This window comes from Zosterops lateralis (genome assembly GCF_965231275.1).
Source record: "Zosterops lateralis genome assembly, chromosome: 5".
NCBI lineage: Eukaryota > Metazoa > Chordata > Aves > Passeriformes > Zosteropidae > Zosterops > Zosterops lateralis.
This window is the reverse complement of record NC_139766.1, coordinates 31,230,799-31,250,421: the sequence shown is the minus strand read 5'-3', so window position 1 is coordinate 31,250,421 and position 19,623 is coordinate 31,230,799. Positions and strand designations below refer to the sequence as shown.

General features: G+C 36.3%; 1 protein-coding gene across 2 annotated transcripts in view; it reads right to left on the bottom strand.

Annotated features, from left to right (window-relative positions):
- FAT1 (FAT atypical cadherin 1) overlaps positions 1-19,623 on the bottom strand; it is a 102,924-nt gene that overhangs the window by 11,766 nt on the left and 71,535 nt on the right. For both annotated transcript variants that reach the window (XM_083860766.1, XM_083860767.1), the window contains exons 10-19: positions 15,536-19,603; positions 14,607-14,803; positions 13,117-13,270; positions 11,490-11,723; positions 9,871-10,260; positions 8,430-8,644; positions 7,915-8,052; positions 7,465-7,608; positions 4,900-5,097; positions 101-902 (exon numbers count right to left, since the gene is read on the bottom strand). In XM_083860766.1, the coding sequence (XP_083716892.1) occupies positions 101-902; positions 4,900-5,097; positions 7,465-7,608; positions 7,915-8,052; positions 8,430-8,644; positions 9,871-10,260; positions 11,490-11,723; positions 13,117-13,270; positions 14,607-14,803; positions 15,536-19,603 (6,540 nt within the window). The remainder of the gene's footprint in view (positions 1-100; positions 903-4,899; positions 5,098-7,464; positions 7,609-7,914; positions 8,053-8,429; positions 8,645-9,870; positions 10,261-11,489; positions 11,724-13,116; positions 13,271-14,606; positions 14,804-15,535; positions 19,604-19,623) is intronic.

Below are 19,623 nucleotides of genomic sequence, written 5' to 3'. Positions count from 1 at the left end.
AGAGTTACAGAATGTTCCTAATCCTGTCCTGTAATATAAATTTCCACCTTTGGACTACTGCTTTTCAAAACCAGAAGGATCTTTTTCTTACTGTTCTTACCTTTACAAAGACAAACTGCTGTTCTGTGATGACGGGGAGTGACGAAACTCAACCTGGCTGTGCTGTGGGTTGACATGATGTTCTCATCCACTGTTACTTTTTCTTCACAAAATTTTAAAGGACAATCTAGGCCTGCACAGAGCTTGTGAAACACATCAATTATCCGGACACCTAAAATCTCCTCTAGGTCAGGCACAGAAGAGTTTATCTTGTGGAGCAAAATTCTCATTGGGTGATGAGAGCTACCAGACTTTTCAATATTCAGGAGGACATCCAGATTAGAAGGAGGATCAGAAGGCTGCAAACTAACAATCTGGATGTCATTTCTCCTCACACCCAAGATGTTTCTTAATGCTCTCTGGAAATTGCGCCAGTAATCGCCAATGAACTCTTCAGGGGACAGGTTTGCAAAGCGTATTGCGATACTGTGATTTAATACATCCTGTGTGATTTGTCGGATGTGTACAGTGATATCGGCTGCAGTTGTAAATTTTCCATCTGTAACAGTGACATTTAGGAGGTACTGTCCTACATCTAACCTTTTATGTGCTATTAGTTTGCCACCAGTACTGGAAACAGAGAACAGGGATTCCATTTTGGGGTCCAGACTGTATGTCAAAGTATCATAAACATCTTGATCAGTTGCATGAATTTTTCCAATTACACCTCCTGAATATTCTTCCCCAAAGGCTGTGATAAAGATTTCCAGAGGTAGTATTGCTGGAGAATAAATGCTTTCCTCAATAACTCTAATATCAATGTAAGTCAAAGATGACAACGGTGGTTTTCCATTATCTGCCACCTAAAGGAAAGATGAGGACAGATTTAAAATTTTGCTTTATCTCAAATTCTACTGTAGATATTTTTACTGTATACAGTAGAGCTGTATTTTTGTACCAAAATAACCGCACCAAAAAGTCCTATAGGAAAATACTTTACACAAATTCTGTAACACAATTCCTAACATAAAAGTTAACACTGAAAATTTAAAAAGCTTATATAAGCAGGCACACACATTTTCACTTCTCCCAAGATTAAAAGCCTACAGTGCTCTTATTACCTGAAAATGCCCAGAAGCTATTAACACTGGTAGCAAATACGGAGGAAAAGCACAGTAGCTGATTTCAGACAGCAGATGGTGCTTGAAGCTTTTTAATATAAAGCATGGAAACACTTTACAAACTTGAAATGAGTCATGCACCAGAAATGTACAACATGCTTCACTACAGTTAGGAGGTGGTCTGGAAGACAAGCTAAATGCACTGTGCCAAACAATACTTCAAAAGGAAAAAAATGCATGCAGAAAGTTACAATTAATTATGTTGCCTTTCATATTTTTGGTCACTGAAAGGGAAAAAAGAGGTGTAGTGCTATTTGCTTCAGACATATAATCAACTATCTTTAACTGTATCAGCCTAATTAAATTTTAAAGCCTTTTTGAACGCCCTATTCTCCACCCCTTTTGGACAAAGACATACACTGTTGCTGTATGAAGACAGTAAAAAAAAAGTGGAAAAAGTGAGTAAAAAGCATTTCCTTGGGTTCACTTTTTTCCTTCTTTTTCTCACCTCTTGTTTCCCATCAAACTTTTTCCAAAACTCTCTCCCAGTTACTGAAAGTTACACTGAAGAAATAGCTAAAGAAGAATTGGAGACATGTGAAGGTTCAAAGGGGCTCAGAAAGTAGAAGATATTCTGCATTGTTTAAAGGATTTTGCAATAATTTTATGGAGTAAACTTTGAAGATCTATGCAGAGAGACTGCCTTTGATTTTTTATACAAATTTAGGCAAAAGAGAAGTAACTCCAGGCACAAGATTATCTGTGCATGGGCACATAAACATGGCATTTTTAAAAGGTAATGCATGTCTCAGCACTACATGTCTTCATCTGTTTCTATTAAGTCCAAAAGACAGGCATGGCCAGAAACTTGCCCTCCAGTTACCCAAATAAATAACCCAAATAAAGAGCTTTAGCTCAAGTTGGCAAAGTTTTGTTTTGCCTAGATCTCTGCCTGGAAACAAGACAAGGCAGGCAGTTTAGCTACAGAAGAAATGCCCAAGGGAAACAAGAAAAGGCTCAAAACAAATAGACAAGCAAAATTATAACAAATGGACAGCAAGTAGGAAAGAAGAGCCCCAGGAGGAATGCATTTTCAATAGTGCAGATATTTAAAAATGTGCTGTGGTTTTAAACTGAAGACTTCACGGTGTGGCACAAAGGACTGCATGACTCATAGCTGAAGATTTCGCACACTAATGCTGTGAGACATTTGTTAATGGATAATCTATTTCCTTTGGAGAGAGGACAAGCAAACAAGTGGCATGCCCATTTAAGGTGACCATTGGGAAAAAAAAAATCCTTATTTCTATTAAAATGACAAAAGTAAAGTCTTTTGGAGGTAGTGGGTGCATAGAGTGCACATCGGGAAGGTTTGTGTGGTTTTAGTAGTTTTTTCTTTTGGTTATGAGTCCTTTCCAATTAAAAACATCACTACCTCAGCAATCCATTCAGAAAGTAACTAAGGTGAAAGCTGTCAACACTGAAAAGCACACCAGTAAAGGTCATGAAAAAACTGAAAATGGGTATCAAGAGATTATACACGGCCATTAACCTGTGATTTGCATGATCAAAATGCAGAAACTAAACATAAAGCAAACTTGAGAATTTTTTTTCCTACAAAAAATATTATTTTAAATGAATAGAGGAAGATTATTTTACCTCAACAGCCATGCCTATAGTTTTTTTGTGTATCATTGGAACTGGAGTCTTGTGATAGAGAAATGATAGTTTTAGTCTTGGATGCCTTCATACCCATGGATTGTAAGATAATAGCAAATAATAGCAGTATGTCTATTGAAAAAAGCTAGCAAAGTGTAAAATGACAAATGGCAATTAAGACAGTGATATATTTTAAGAATCCAGTCAAGAAACTTGGAAAACAACAGATCAGACAGGTCCAAAATACTGAGATTGGGTACTGTGTGACACAAAAAGAGGCACATTAGTACAGTGTGCTTTAATGATTTACAGTCTCTGAGAAGTCTTTGTTCTAAGTGAGTACATTTGTTTGAAGACACTTGTTTAGCTACTGGATGCCATTAAAACAGCCCATATTAATTCACTAATAAAAAGGCACTTTTCAGCTGCTGTGCTGAAGACAAGATAGCTGAAGTACTGACAGACTATTTACAAGCAGACTAGGGATCAGAAAGTGGCTTAGGAATGAAAGAATTGCAAGATTCCACCCAGAGGAAGATGTTAGACAGGCGTCTCACACTTAAGAAAAGGCAGGCACATAAGGAAGGGCCAAAGGTGCAGCTCAATCATGAAATGTGACAAAGTCGGTGTAACAGTCTATGCAGAACAAACATAACTGCTTGTACATGCATTTATAAGAACACATTTTAAAAGGAAAATAAATAGAAATTAGTTACTGCTTAGGGAAGATTTGAAGTAAAACATATGAATGCACTACACTGATTCCACACACAGGAAAAACATCCATGAACTAAAGGGTGACTTTGGGGGAATTGGCATACTACTGTTTAGGAAAAAATAGTGAACAGAGGAATGATATACCTGCCTCCATTTTCATCCCAATTCTTAAACCCTAAACTAAACTACATTTGAATGAAACTATATCTGTCCTTCTACTGATGGCTCTTGGTTACTAACATTTCAGTGACTCAAACAGCAAATCACAGTATCTGTGTGAATTTTTTCTTCTTTTCCCAAAGGAAATAGACTTTGTGTAAATACGTCACAATTATCCCAATGTGGACATAATTCAGCATACACCGTTATAAACAGTAGTGCTCTAAAATTCTACAAGTGCATTTTTACTCATAAATTATTTGCAATAATACGTGTAAGAATAATTTGGAGGTTGAAAGAAATTCCTCATGTGAAAATGAAGGGAAGGATTTTTTCTTAAAACCCTATTCTGGAAATGAAGTTTAAGAATTAAGGCCATCTATTTTTAGCCATCAATTTTAAGTCCTCTGTTCCCAGCTGCTTAATTTGTAACTGAATTTAAAAGGACTAGGTAAGATTAAAGCAATTGGTTTGAATTTTTCTCATACTAGGTTACAGAAAGTATTTGAGAGAACTTAGCTAGGTTAATGTAGGCTTGGACATGGTCTGGTCTTTTTGCACAACAATGGCAAGTATAGCATATATTATAGTATTTCAATATTTTGAGTTTTATGCTGTGGTTTCTACTGCGAGATCCTGAGATCTCAAACTACTGCACAGCAAGTTTCAATGCAATGAAAAAAAGTCTACTGAAAATACTATGGAAAAAGGTCCAAACTTAAGATGTTTTCAATTGCCATTAAAAAAAGAATGCGGCACTACACAAGAAATTTTCATTCCTGCTATGTTGCACAATATCCCTGCTTTCATCATGTGAGTTTAGTCTGGCACACAGCTTCAAGGGTCAAAACAATAGTGGCAAGAGGAATTCTGCAGTCAATAGTGAGTGGCTCAAGGGGCCTGTCCCCTGCTGGTGTTTTCAACATTCCAACCAGAAGGCAAAGGGCTTATCAAGACCACTCCCCCAGTTAACATTTCACTTACACCTTACTTCTACTGTGAGTTTAATTGAACTTCCCATTGCATCTATGTAGCATTTAAGCCAAGAGGTGATTGTCACCTCATGGGACATGCCTCAAATGACTACCTGGCATGTGAGGATCTCCTAACAGAAAGAGAAGTGGTGGAGTGAATATGAGTGGGAAAAGTTAATTAAACACTTACAATGCAAAACAGTAAGAGGAACATGACACAAACATCCTACCTTAACATGAAGCAAATAGTGATCTCTCACTTTGCGATTCAGTGCAGCACTTGTGGTCAGAACTCCCTGCGGGGTAATCTGAAAAGTTCTCTCTTCGTTTCCAGTCAGGATGGTGAAGAGAAAAGGAGGGCCATTGTGAGAAGAATCCCTGTCTGTCACCACTAGCTGCAGCACACTGAATCCAACAGGCTTATTTTCCTGTAGATATATAAGTGTTGTTATAATTGAGGATATGGTCTGATGCTGATTTCTTCATTCCAACAGAAACCTTAAAAAATTACTGTCAAACCAGTTAATCAGTACAAGAGAAATCAGAATGACAATACTGCTTCAGGGAAACTACTACCCTCTGAGAATAAGACTCAAAAACAGTAAAAGGAGAAAGGCAGTTTTTTAAACTTTGTATTGTATTTTTGAAGGTAGTTCAGCCTTAACATTTTGTATTTTTCACTTCTGGTCTGAACTAGTATTCTTGTAGTCTAATTACCAAATCATCCAAGATTTGAAATTTAGAGAAAACACCTGTTAAGAATAATCTAATCCCTTTTCTGGGAGGACTAGAAAAATATCCTCCTCCATCTGACCCTTTGGATCCCTAATTAGAGTTCTGACTACAGCTGTGGCTGCTACAGCCACCAACCAGTTAAAATATGAAATCCAGGTTTTAAAATTTGCATCATAAAATCCCTTCAAATTTGCATCACATGGATGTCTGAGGTTTCACAGACACTTCACATACATTGGCTTATCATGTATCTTACACACACATACAACTTTATCTAATACTTGTAATACCTCTCCCAGAATACTTGTATCAGCCAGATTTTTCTATATGCATACTTATTTGAAAAGGAAGAAAAGTAGAAACATTATTTTGAAGTAGGACGATAACAAAATGCTATCCCTTTCACAGATGTAAAATCTCCTGATAACAATTCTCTGTTTCCAAGAGAATAAGTCAATTTAGATATTAGATACTGCAAAAAGCTGAAGCATTCTGCATTCTCCCTTTCAGCAAAACAAAGACCATTGCTTTAAAATAAAAATATTTACAATTGGATATCCAAAGTAATTTGACTTTCCTAAGAGCTAAGCACATTTTCTACTGCATCCAAATTTTTCCATCTCCAATATGTGAGGAAATGCACATCAGCATTCTTGGGCAACTCTTCCAGATTCTTCTCTGCTACCTTCATTTCAAGTAGGGCAGGCCCATATGAATGAACTATAAACAAGAGGTCTCCCTTTTTAATTGAGTAACGGAAATAGTACAGACATTGGGTACACAGTCTGCAGTTCAAGAGATATTAATTAACATTTATTTCATGAAAGACTGTAATTGGAGAAAAACAGATACATTTGACAGCAAACAAACATGAATGTGTTGTTTTGGGGTTTGTTTTTTGTGTTTGTTTTTTTTTTCTTTTTTTTTTTTTTCTTTTGTCGTTGGTTGGCTGGTTTTGTGTTTTTGTTTTTGGTTTTTTTTTTTTTTTTTTTTTTTTTTTTCTTTTGTCGTTGGTTGGCTGGTTTTGTTTTGTTTTGTTTTTTTTTTACAAGATCCAGGACATCTTACTTGTATACTGTGTATATATTGTAAATATTCGCTTTGCCCTATTTCAGAAAGCTGCCTTTTAAAATGATGCACACTTTGATGTCTCAAACACAAGTGGTATGTTAGGATGGCACAGTGCATCAGGCAACATTGTCTGATCCTCACTGATCTACTGTACCAGGCCAGGAAACAGTAGGACCCAAGGGATTGAGCTCATTTGCATTACTAACCTACAAAGTCTTAATGCAATTCCTTTGTTGACTTCAATTTATTTCTGATTGGATTTAAGAAGACAAGAAGTATAGATGCTGACCCTGCTGTCTTTGCTTTAGCAGTTTTCTGAACCAGGCCAGAAACGTGCCTACTGCTACCATCCTACGGTGTAAAATTAGTCAAAGGATCGGTATGCAGCCATATGAAATTCCACTCTTGTTCTAACTGCTGCTGATCCCAGAGGAGGCCAATGGGAATCAAGGCTTAACCTATGTGCCATGGTGAGAATTTAGCTTAACAGTAACAGGTACCTAAAGGATCTTTTTCTAAGCAGTAACTCTTTGAAATAAAAAAAAAGCAAAATTTTAATGTATTTTAGCATCCCTGTATGATTCTAAGATTGTTCTATGCATAAATGGAATGTACAAAATGTATACACGTACACACACAAGGAATCTGAAAAATAGCCCAGAGAGGTTATTGCAGTCTCCCTCACTGTAAATATTCAGGAACTGTCTGGACTCAACCCTGTGCCATGTGCTCTGGGATGACCCTGCTTTAGCAGGGAGATTGGACCAGATGACTCACTGTAGTTCCTTCCAACATCACCCATTCTGTGCTTCTGACAACTTGCAATGTAAGATTCTATATAATGCGTAAACAGGAATTTTATAACCCTCAACACCTATTTCATAAGTAGTCTCACTGGCAACATTAAATAATTAAAAATACAGAAAAATTCAAATCACAAATTTGCAATTCGATGACATTGATTTAACTACTTCACTAATTGTATTTACCTGGATGATAACACTATAGTTTCCTTTTGAGAACACTGGAGGATTATCATTTACATCAGAAACATCAATGTTAACAGTAGTTGTGTTAACCTTAGGTGGGCTTCCATTATCTGAAGCTTGAACTGTCAAGGTATATCCTGAAATCTAAAAAATTAATTAAAAACAAAAAATTAAACCATTTACTGAAGAGGAAACAAGTAACATACTCAGATTTTGTTTTATGGAAGAATTATTTTAGCACAACCCCCAAGTAAAGGTTTCCTTCATAGATTTAATCCTTTCTCTTCCTCCCCCAAGTACTAAATATATATATATATGACTGCACTTTATTATAGCTATATTAATTTTGGAACATGAAATGGTAATTTACAAATAGAGTAAAAAAATGGTGGCCATCAATTATGTATAGGTAAATTAATCCCAGCTGCCCTAAAAACACAGAAAACTCACCTTTTCTCTGTCTAGAAGCTTAGTCACTTTTATTTCACCCCTGGTAGGGTCAATGGTGAAAGGATTTCCTTGATTGCCATCTATAATTGTGTAGTGAATGTGGTTGTTAGAAGGTCCATCCGCATCATCTGCCATAACCTAAGGGACATTACAATCTCATTTAAAGCAGGTTGAAATAGATTCTAGTACCTTCTAGATAAATTCATCCTGAAGATGAGCTCTTTTGGTCTAACAAATTTCACAGGAGAAATGCCATCTCAATAGGATATACCAACACCACTTAATTTCCTGAATTTCTTCTGAAAGTTAAGTCATGGTCTCACGAGAAGAACATAAACATTTGACAAAACATCATCTACTTTCCCGCAGCATCTGAAGTCCCTACTTCTGAAACTTTTTCAAAGTAAATTTTCAATTCACTCAGTGGCAAACATCTATTCATTGATGTTCACCTTCAAAACTGAAAGCATAATCATCATGACAGAGTATTTCAAAGTAAAAAAACCAATACGTACTGTAATAACTGATTGTTCAAGCATAGCATCTTCACTGACTACTGCAGTGTAAGTGTCTTGGCTAAACACTGGAGAATTGTCATTGATATCCGTGACATTAATATTCACTGTTACAACATCACTTAATGAAGGTGTGCCTCCATCTGTGGCTTCTACTGTCAAGTAGTACTCATGGGAGCTTTCATAATCCAAACTCTCAATGACAAAAATGGCTCCTAGGAAAGAAGAAAAAAAAAAAAAAAAGCCTCACACAAACTCTGCTACTGCTGTAGTATTATGTGTGGCAAATTTTTATTTTGACCTGGCAAATACTCAGCTTCTTCAGGGCTTGATTTGTCACTGTAAAGCTAGAGCTACCCAGTGAAATGATTATGCTTTACACATGGAAGTAACAAGATGCAAAGTTTCTGCCATTACCACAAAAGATTCACAGTTTAAAACAACCTGGCTTACATTTCGTAATGTGAGTTTTTAAATCACAGTTAAGATTAGTGCAGTCCCTAGCATACACATTGATTTCCTGGATGAGTTTTTCTGGAACCTTTTTACTCCTTTCAAATATGTGAAGTTTATCGGGCAAAATACTTATATACCTTAGTACCAGCATGTCCACTGGAAAAGCAGAACTTTAATTTCCACTATCCTAGTAGAATTGACTACTAAACTATTTAACTAACTACTAAAAGTCAATTAGAATTAACTTTAGTGTAAAAATCTTATTAAAAACAAAGCACCAACCCCAAACCCAAAAATTTTAACCAGAAACTAGTTCTAGAAAAAGAACTAGATACCTAAACAAAACTAAAATTGAGGTGGTTATTGATTTTTAACATAGAATTGTCTTTAATAGCGAAAATTTCTCAACATAACCTAAATAGTCCCTGAGTCTAAATCTGACTACCACACAAGCCTAAAATCTCCACTGTCATGCTGGATATATAGTTGAATATAATATTCCTATTCCAAGCTCTCTTTAATTCCATATCAAACTTCTCTAGGAGTACTGCCTTTATGGATCAATGAATAGTCTTCCCAATCAATTTCATTTCTAATCCTTCTTTTGCCAAGTCTGGCCATTCCTTCTGATTATATACTTTTTGTGGAAAGACTATTGTGTTTCTTATTACAGATCTATGTCTTTCCGCCTGCCTGCCTCCAGAGTGGGGAATTTCCAGTTAGGAACCCCTTACTCTTGCCAGCTAAATGAAACTAATCCAAGTAATAATCCAATAAATAGAAGCTACAAATAAAGTTCCTATTCTACATTTTACTGCACTCCTCTAGTAAGCATGCTGGCAAAATGGGTGAAAACACAGCAGCAGCAACTTTACAGCCAGGATAACGCATGTAGATTGTCCATAACCTGGCTGAACTATGAAGGAAATCAGTATGGCATTGTGCTTGCTTGGCCTAAAGTACATTCACAGTTATAGCCTGTTACCTGTTGTTGAATCGATGCTGAATTTTCCATGTTCATTCCCACTGACTATTGAGTATGTGATTTCAGCATTGGCCTCGATGTCTCTGCTTGCAGCATAGATCTGGAGAACTTCAGTTCCAACCAAAATGTCCTCTGATACACTTGCACTATACTCCCTATGCTCAAATACGGGGGGATTATCATTAATATCCAAAACAGAAACAATAAGACTACTTGTTGAAGACAGTCTTCTAGGTAAGCCTTCATCTGTAGCCTTCAAAGTTAACGTGTACACAGCTTGTAATTCCCGATCCAAAGGCTTCTCCAAACGAATGATTCCAGAGAATTCATCAATAGAGAACTGCCCCTCTGCAGAGTTCACCAGCGCATAATGGATTTTACGGTTCAACCCTGCATTTTGAAAACAATTTTCAAGTATGAAGCAGCCCTTAAAAATACATAACAACAGAATAATCCATCTGATAGCCACAGAAATAAGACATGCATGATAAATATTATCATACATGTTTAAAAGTAAATTTCAGAAATCGTTAAAGTCTCTTGTGAAGGGTAGAATTACTTCCAAAAAAACATTAAGCTAACATTTCAGTGAACCATGGTTCTGCTTCAGTTCCAGTACTAGTTAATATGAAACAATTGTTAATATAAATGTAATTATAACTTTAGAACAACAGAATCTGCTTAGCAAGCTTATAATGACAGAGGAGGATATGGGAGAGTTAGTCAATATCAATTAACTAGACTCAAAACCAGTACATTTATTTAAGAATAGTGCCCCAAAATTAACAGGAGCAAAATTTCTAGCAACATTTCTTTACAAAACAAATAAAAACCTTACAGATTTTAGGGGCAAGTATTTTGGTCTGTCTGAGCCTTTTAGATTAGTGAAGTATGAAAACATTTGTCTGTTACCTTCCAAACAAGCAACCTAGCTTCATCATAGCACAAAGCAGGTCAGTTGTTTTAGGAGACTGAGGTAACTATTAACTATTAATACTATTTGATTAAGAAATTGATGAGATGTGAAAATCATACACTTTTAAAATTACTTTATGCTGTTGTGTTCCTTACAACAAAGCCTATGGACAAAGTCTTTCTAATGTCATTTTCAGTTCATGTTTATAACTGAACAATGAAGACAAATAGACAGTAAAAATCTTAACAGCATATACATAAAGCTACAGCTAACCAGGGTTTTCCTGATGGCATGGTCATCGACGGCTGGCCTGAGAAGCATACATTCAAAAATCCATGAATGCCATTTACATGAACAGACATGGCTTGATAGTCCTATTACTTACATCAGGAATAAAAGGATGAACCTAATCAAACATAACATTAATACCTCATGACACTAAAAATATCCTACATTTTATCTCTGCCTCCTCTTCTCTTTTTTTTCAAAGACACTGTAGGGGTGTCTTCCAAGCTACTCACACATGGAAGTCAGGTGTTAAATGATTTAGTAGACCAAAATATATGCTTCAGGAGTCTAATCCTGAATGGTATTGAACATCTGTCAGCTCTACTGAAACACTTGACACTTCTCAGGATAAAATTAAAGAAATAATACTGTAAGTCTGAGAACATGACAAAAGTATCAGTCAAAGAATGCATACCTGCATCTGCATCCGCTGCCTGCACTCTTGTCAAAAGGGTTTTAGGCTCTGTGTTTTCAAATACTGTAATGGAGTAAGTATCAGTTGTAAACTCTGGGGCATTATCATTCACATCTTCCAGAGTTAGGATAATGTTAGCTTGGCAGAATCTTCCTCCTCCATCTGTAGCTTTCACTAGAAGATGATAAACTGCTTGCTGCTCACGATCAAGTGCCATTAATGTTTTCAGTTCACCTACAAACAACATAACATGTAAGTTGATGCAAGTTGCAAGGCTTAAGTACCCCTAACATGTTTTCTTCTAAAATAAGAGAAGCTAAAGAACAATTTTCTTGTTTACAGTAATTTCAACAGCTGTACTGTATTAATGAACTCCACTTTTGGCAAAGCATGTAACTGACCTGTCTTTTCAGCTTGAAAAGATTAAGGACTAAAACTCTTTATTTTTTTTTTCTAATGCTCTTGAAACAGAAATTAGCTAAACTCTCTGATAGTGCAGAGAGAGAATGTGTATACGGGCAAAAATCCACGTGTGTTTGTGCAAAGAAAATTAAAATATTAGAACTCTGGCTTTAAAAAATGCAAAGTTAAATGCATGTTTGGTTTTTCTGGGCTATTTAGTTGTATTCCTTCCATAGCTATTGCTATTTCCTCCTCTAACACTGCACAGATAAACACAGCTATTCACTCTAAGGTCTTAACTGCTACTCTAACACATACTTTCTTTCTAAAACAGAAAACATGAGAGGCTACTACTATGTATAGTCATTGTCTCCTTATAAACAGTTCAAAAAAGTATTATGAAACACTTTTTGTGAATATTCTAGTCCTACCAATTCTCAATTTCTGTAACAACACAGTAGCGCATCACACAGGTGACATTCGAAGTTGAAAACAACCCCTAAACCCGTGAAGGTCCTTCTCATTTGTCACTGAAAGTTTTCTAATCTCTTCTACTTGCATTACATTTTTGCATTCATCTTGTTCCATTTTTTCTACACTGTTTACCTTCCTACAGCTTGTCTACTGCAGCCTGCACAGTACAGGATTTTGGCAATAATTGTGACCTATACTATAATACAGAGCACATAAACACCATGAAAACCAAAGTGAAGCAAGTTAAAAGTTCATCTCATTTATACTTTTGACTTAATCTCATTCTAATAAAACTGGGGGCACTTCTGGTGTTTGCTATGGAAAGGAAATTTGTTGCTCCATCCAACCTCATCCCATTTAATTTTTCCAAAACAAAAGATGGCAAAGAGAATCTGAATGAAGATATGTTCAGTTAGAAACCATTATTGCTACTACTACAGTGATTATAAAATATAGCAAAATTAATGGCATACTTTTATTCCAGTCACTTCAGCATGGAAGTTTCTGGCTTCAGGGCAATTACCCTGTTTAGACTTTAGTTCCTCATACATTAAAATACTTCCCTTTTGCCTGACTTTATTCAATATATTATTAGTATTTGTGTAGTAGAAACTCACATTTTAAACTGTTGTACAATAAACCAACCCTTAGTGGAAGTTTTAACGACTGACATTTATGTCTTAATGTAATAGCAAAACATTTTATAAAATGAGGTGACTGGAATCTTGTATAATGTATAAAGTATTATTACCTGTGTCTGGAGTGAGTCTGAACTTTTCTGCTCCTGTGCCATGCAGTGTGTAAGTAATTTCTGCATTGGAACGAATATCTGCATCTGTAGCAGACACCTGCATTATCAGTTTGCCAGGAAGGGCATCTTCAGGAACTGAATCAGCATATAAAGTCTGCAAGATTTCAAAGTTACATTGAAAAACTAAACATACAAAGTAAGCAGAGCTTGGAAAAGGGAGGGGGAAAAGGAACAATAGAGGAAATAATATTCTGTTTGAATGTTTGGTAACATACAGTGTGAACCAGAGGATGAAATAACTGAAAATTAAAAGAACTTACGGTTTTCAAATTAATTACTTCCCATTTATTAGATTATTCAGAAAGGTATTTAATACTGCAACTATAGAGACTTTTGAACATAACTGCATTGCTCAGAACTCAAAACACTTGTAACTGATTAACTGATAATGAAATGTGTTCCCAAAATAGGAATTATAAATTTTTGCTAATTTCATTTATGTCTTTTGGTGGATCATCTTTTCTAGGTCTGTCTCAATCTATAAGAAATTGATATCTACCCTTTATTGACACAAAAGCTTCTAGATTAAATTAAAAATAAGAAAAAGAATACAGAATTTTATGACACTAAGCACTCTTATAGCTCAACCACGTCAGGAATGTGCATTACATTAGAAGCACTAAGCCTTGTAACACCAAAATTAACAGAGAGGAAAATAAAAGGAAAAAAAAAAAAAAAAATACTGACTTGCCAGTGTGTATAAGTGCAACCATTTACACAGAAGTGATCAACATAAATGTTAACTACGAAAAAGAATCCTATGTTCACTGTATACCTGTTTTTCCTAGTACAAGAGAAGATTTCAACCTGGTAATATCAAAATTGTGTTCAACTATGAAAAGTCCAAGAGAGGCAATAACACATCTTTCCGGAGCTATTTTCCTGAATTTTTTCTGTTCCTTATTTTTCATGTCTATTTTTGCAGACTATAAAATCTGGTCAGGTAGACAGCTTTGTAACAAGAAAACATTTATGGCCCAGAGATTTTTGGCGCTGTTGACTGCAATTGCAGGGTAATGTTCCACTCTTTTCAACTCTTTTATGCCAGGAAATACACACATAGTACAACTAAGCAATGGGATTAATCTTTGCTTAAAACTTTGCTTCTTTCATAAAATAGAGCTTATAAACGATGATGGCTGCAGCTTAAGACTTCTTTTTAGAAAAGTATTAACACAGGAGAAATTTACTACAATTCTCCTTATATCTCTCAAATACCCACTGAATGTCAACGAATTGTCTTTGGATTTTTAAAAAATCTGTCTGTGAAGTATCTTTTATTTCACAGCATTCTATCTTAATAGTCCAAATTTTTCTTACTGGTTTAAAAGGAATAGCTATTTGTCAGTCTCCTGAGAAGCAATTTCAGAGAAAATGTAAATTTTATGTATGAAAGTAGCTGGTAATGGAAGATACAAGACTCTGCCTACCTTTTCACAAACAGGGCTATTATCATTAGCATCTAGGACTTTAACCTCCACCACAGCTTTAGCTGCAAAGGTCCCATCAGTAGCTGTAATATTTAGAAGATAATTATCCTTTTCTTCCCTATCCAGAGGCTTTTTGACATAGACCTTCCATTCATTCTGTATATTTTCAATAGCAAACTGTCCCAAAGGATCACCTCCTGAAATACAAAAAGAAATAATTATTTAAAGATGGAGATTTCTACTATAAGTCTATCAAAATTAAAGTATAGCTAAAAAAACAAAACAAAACAAACAAAAAACACACAACAAAACAAAACAAAACAACAACAACAAAACAAACAAACAAACAAAAAACCAAACCAAAACAAAAAAAAAAACACGAAAAAGAAGAAGAAGAAAAAAAGGCAAATAAGCAGCTACTCTGGCTTTATGATGAAAATATCAAAATGGCTTCATTTCCCGGGTAGAAATTGTCAGTACATGCTCACACAACCAATTCAACTGTGGCCAACAGAATCCATAAAAATTAATGTAGAAATTCATGTAGCATTATAGAAAACATCATATCATGATGTATGCTAAATAAAAACAATAAATACTCCACTGGAAATGAACAGCCTATTATTTTGTGAAATTTCTTTCATTTCTTCTTTAACTACACCACTAATCTACATATAGATTTTAAAATTAAATTCAACATATAAATAATACACAGAGAAAGGCATTTTAAGCAAGGCACACATGAAACAAAGCCAGCTAAAACTCATTTTTCCACTGAAGTTTTTAATATTCATATTAAGATACACACATTCACTCTTTGCAGCTCTATGGTTTCAAACACTTTCCAGTCTTCCCAAAGATTAAGTTGTATCTGCCATCATTCCAGCACCATTCAAATGGTTATTCTGACATTACCCAAAAAGATTTACCTGTGATATAATAGAAGACTTGTCTATTGGTTTCTTCTGTATCCGCATCTGTTGTACTCAGGATGGCAATCACACCACCAGGAGGGTCATCCTCACTGACTGTTCCTTTATAAATCTCTGCAGTGAACCGTGGAGGATTGTCATTCACATCTGTGACAGTAACATCAACCACAGCCATAGAAGACAGTTGAATTTTTTCACCCCGGTCAGATGCGACCACTCTGATTTTGTATTTGTCCTGTTTCTCATGATCGAGTTCTTTCAGAGTGGTAATCCAGCCAGTTTCCATGTTTATGGCAAAAGAATCCAAAATGTCTAGCTCTTGAGAAGGATCCAAGCTGTAAGTAACCTGCCCATTGAGTCCTGAATCTAAGTCAGTTCCTTTAACCTGTATGACTCTTGTTCCAGCTGGTGTATTTTCTACGATGAATGCTTCATATGGGTTGGACTCCAAAATGGGTTTGTTATCATTTGCATCTTTTACTTGAATGCTTACCTCTACCGAGGAAACAACATTATAATCTTCACTTGTATACTGTGCTTGAACTGAGAATTGGTACCACTTTGTTGTTTCATGATCAAGATTCTTCTCAAGTTTCAACTCTCCAGTCTGTCGGTCAATCACAAAAAAGTCATCTCTGTTGCTTTCAGGAGTGTTCCCTTTAATCAGATTATATACTAAAGTCTGATTATGCTCTGCTTTGATAACATCTATCACAGTTCCAATTGGAATGTCCTCAGAAACAGCATAAGAATAAAATGGTTCTGAAAATTTTGGAGTAGGCACTTCTGGTGGGAGTATTCTAGCATAGACAGGAACAACTGACTCTTTTTGGGGGGATCCACCATCAACTGCTCTAACAAGGAAAGTAAGAAACTCATTTTCCAAGCCAATTAAGCTTTCTTTTGTAATAATTACACCAGACAATGAATCAATTTCTAAATTCTCTTCTACATTTTCAGATTCTGCTTCAATAGAATATGTGATGTCTGCATTTGTACCTTCATCAGCATCAGATGCCCAGACTTTAATGACCGAAGTACCCCGTGGAACATCAGACCCAATATTTACTTCATACTCCGTTGCTCGGAATTGAGGAGCATTATCATTGTCATCTGTAAGAATTACATTAACAGTACAGAAAGCAACTTTCCCTCCTGAATCTTTGGCCATTAAACTAATGGCAATTACTTTTTCTGCTTGTGTTTCACGGTCAAGCTTTTCAGAGGTAAATATCTGCCCTCTCTCATTTGTATAAAATCTGTCTTTGGCAAAATCATTTACAATGTGGTAAGTGATATGGCCATATGTACCAGAGTCTTCATCTGTCGCTTTAACTTCAGTAACTAAAGTATGCAATGGAGCATTTTCAGCTAGTTCGACCTCATATTCATTCTGGCTGAAAATAGGGCTGTGCATGTTGGCACTGATCACAGTTATATGGACTTGGGCTGAGCTTCTGAACACGCCATCAGAAACCGACACATTAAGATTATAATGTGACTTCAGTGTCTGTCTGCGTAGGTTTGAGATGGTGATAATGCCAGTTTTACTATCAATCACAAAATTCTTCTGATCATTGCCTGTGAGAATGGAGTACTCCAACTTGTCAACATCTGAACTATCTGCATCTGAGGCTTGCACACATATCACAAAATGTCCTCGAGGAGCCAGTTCACTTATTTTGGCTTCATAAAGCAATTGGCTAAAAAGAGGGGGGTTGTCATTGAGATCAGTTACATCCACAGTTACAACAGTATCACTGCTTAAGGGCAGCATGCCACCATCTATGGCCCTTATTAGTAACTTGTGTTGCTTAATTTGTTCATAGTCCAAAGTTCTCGCTGTAAGAATGAGTCCAGTGCTGCTATCAATGTGAAAGTAGTCATGACTTTCACTGTTATCCTCAACCAAGTGATAGGAAATTCCTCTGTTGGTTCCAGAATCGGCATCTGTAGCGCTCACTTGTGCAACAGATGTTCCAACAACAGATGCTTCAGAAAGTGCTGCAATGTAAGACTGCTCTGTAAACACAGGAGGATTATCATTGATGTCTTCCACTATTATGTCTACAAACACATCAGCATGTGCCCCATTTAAGGAGTCAGTTGCTCGGACACTCAGTTTATAGGCTGGATGAGACTCAAAGTCGAGAGGGGCAACAACATTTATAACTCCAGTGTTGAAGTTGATAGTGAATTGATTGAAAGGATCTCCACCTGTGATGCTGTAAAACACCTTGAGTCCTTCAGGGCTGATTGCTTGTACATGTACCACAGGACTGTGGAGCTGAATGTTTTCTGGTACCTCTGCACTGTAGAAAGGCTTTTCGAACACTGGCATAGCTTTACTCATAACTGTAATTGGGACTCTAACTTCAGCTGAAAATGCAGGGTCTCCTCCATCTTTTGCAACTACTGTGACCAGATACTCCTTATTTAGTGTGTCTGGGTCAAACTTCTTCTTCAGGGAGATTTCACCAGTGGGATCAATTTGGAAATGTTCATGATGTTCTTTGAGATAGTAATGCACCTCTCCATTTTTGCCTGCATCTTTATCCACTGCTGTCACACGTTGAATAACATGGCCTGCTTCAGAGTCTACTTTAACAACGGCATAATATGGAAGATTGACAAAAAATGGAGCATTATCATTTACATCTTCTACTGTGACTTTAACTACAATGTGTGCAACAACTGACGGTTTATTTTCCTCCGTCACTTCCACGAGCACATCAAAAGATTCTTGCTGTTCACGATCAAACGGTATTCCTGTTGTTGAAAGGACTCCTGAAGTCTGGCTTATTTTAAATCTGCTGTCTGGATTTAGAATATGGTAAAACAAAGGCCTATTTATTTGATTCCCTATAGCAGTAACAACAGCTATTGTTTTTGCCTCTGTGGAATTCTCCTGAACTGTTGCAGAGTAAGAACTCTGTGTGAACTTCAGCTGGCTTGCTTTGCTTTCTTTCACATTAATTTTTACAGATGCAGTGCTTGCAAATCTGCCATCAGATGCTCTCACAGTCAATTCATATCTGCTTCTTAACTGAGTTGTGTTTTGTACTGTTATATCTCCAGTCTTAGGGTTTATTGAAAATTTTTCTCCAATGTTGCCTTCAATAATGGAATAAATTAATTGAGAAAAAATGCCTGAATCTGCATCAGTGGCATTTACGCTGATGACTTTCACGCCTTTATAAGTTGGAACCAGAACGGATGTCTCATATAGCTCTCTTGAAAACACAGGAGGGCAATCATTGATGTCAATCACATAAATAGTAACATTAGCTGCATATTCTGCATACAGACGTGGTATCCCTGTATCATGCACTTGCACTGAAAAGTGGAAAATATTTGTCTCCTCATAGTCCAGACTCATTACTGTCCGAATGGCACCAGTGCTAGAATCAATGGCAAAATACTGGCGGACAGATGGTTCAACAATTTGATAAACAAGCAAAGCATTAGATTCTTTATCAGCATCTGTAGCTCGAATTACTAATGGGACATTCTTGTCAGTCAGAACAACACTGTTAATTGAAGCTGATTCACTGATGAGTCCTGTATATTCAGCCTGCATAAAAATTGGTGCATTGTCATTCTCATCCCGAAGATGAACCAAAACTGTTGTATTGCTGGACAAGCCAGCCATATTTGTTCCTTGCACAGTTAGAGCATAAAAAGGCAAAGTTTCAAAATCAAGTATCTTCTGAGTAACGATGACACCTGAGTTGGGGTTGATAGCAAAGGCATCATCTGTATTACCATCTTTTATTTCATAAACTACAGAAGACTGACTGTATGCTGCAACCATCCCAACAAAACTGCCAACGTTGGCACTTTCACTGATTTCCGTGGAATATTCTTTGGCTGTGAATTTTGGTGAGGCATTATCAGAAACTGTGACAAATATGTGCACAGAGGTCACTTCACTCATTGGAGGATGTCCTTTATCTGTAGCTTTTACCATCAGGTTGTATTCTTCCTGGTTACTACGATCTAATTCCTTTGCAATTTTAATCATACCCAAAATGGGATCAATAAGGAAGGAATTTCCAATATTCCCTGTGAAGAGAGAAAAAACA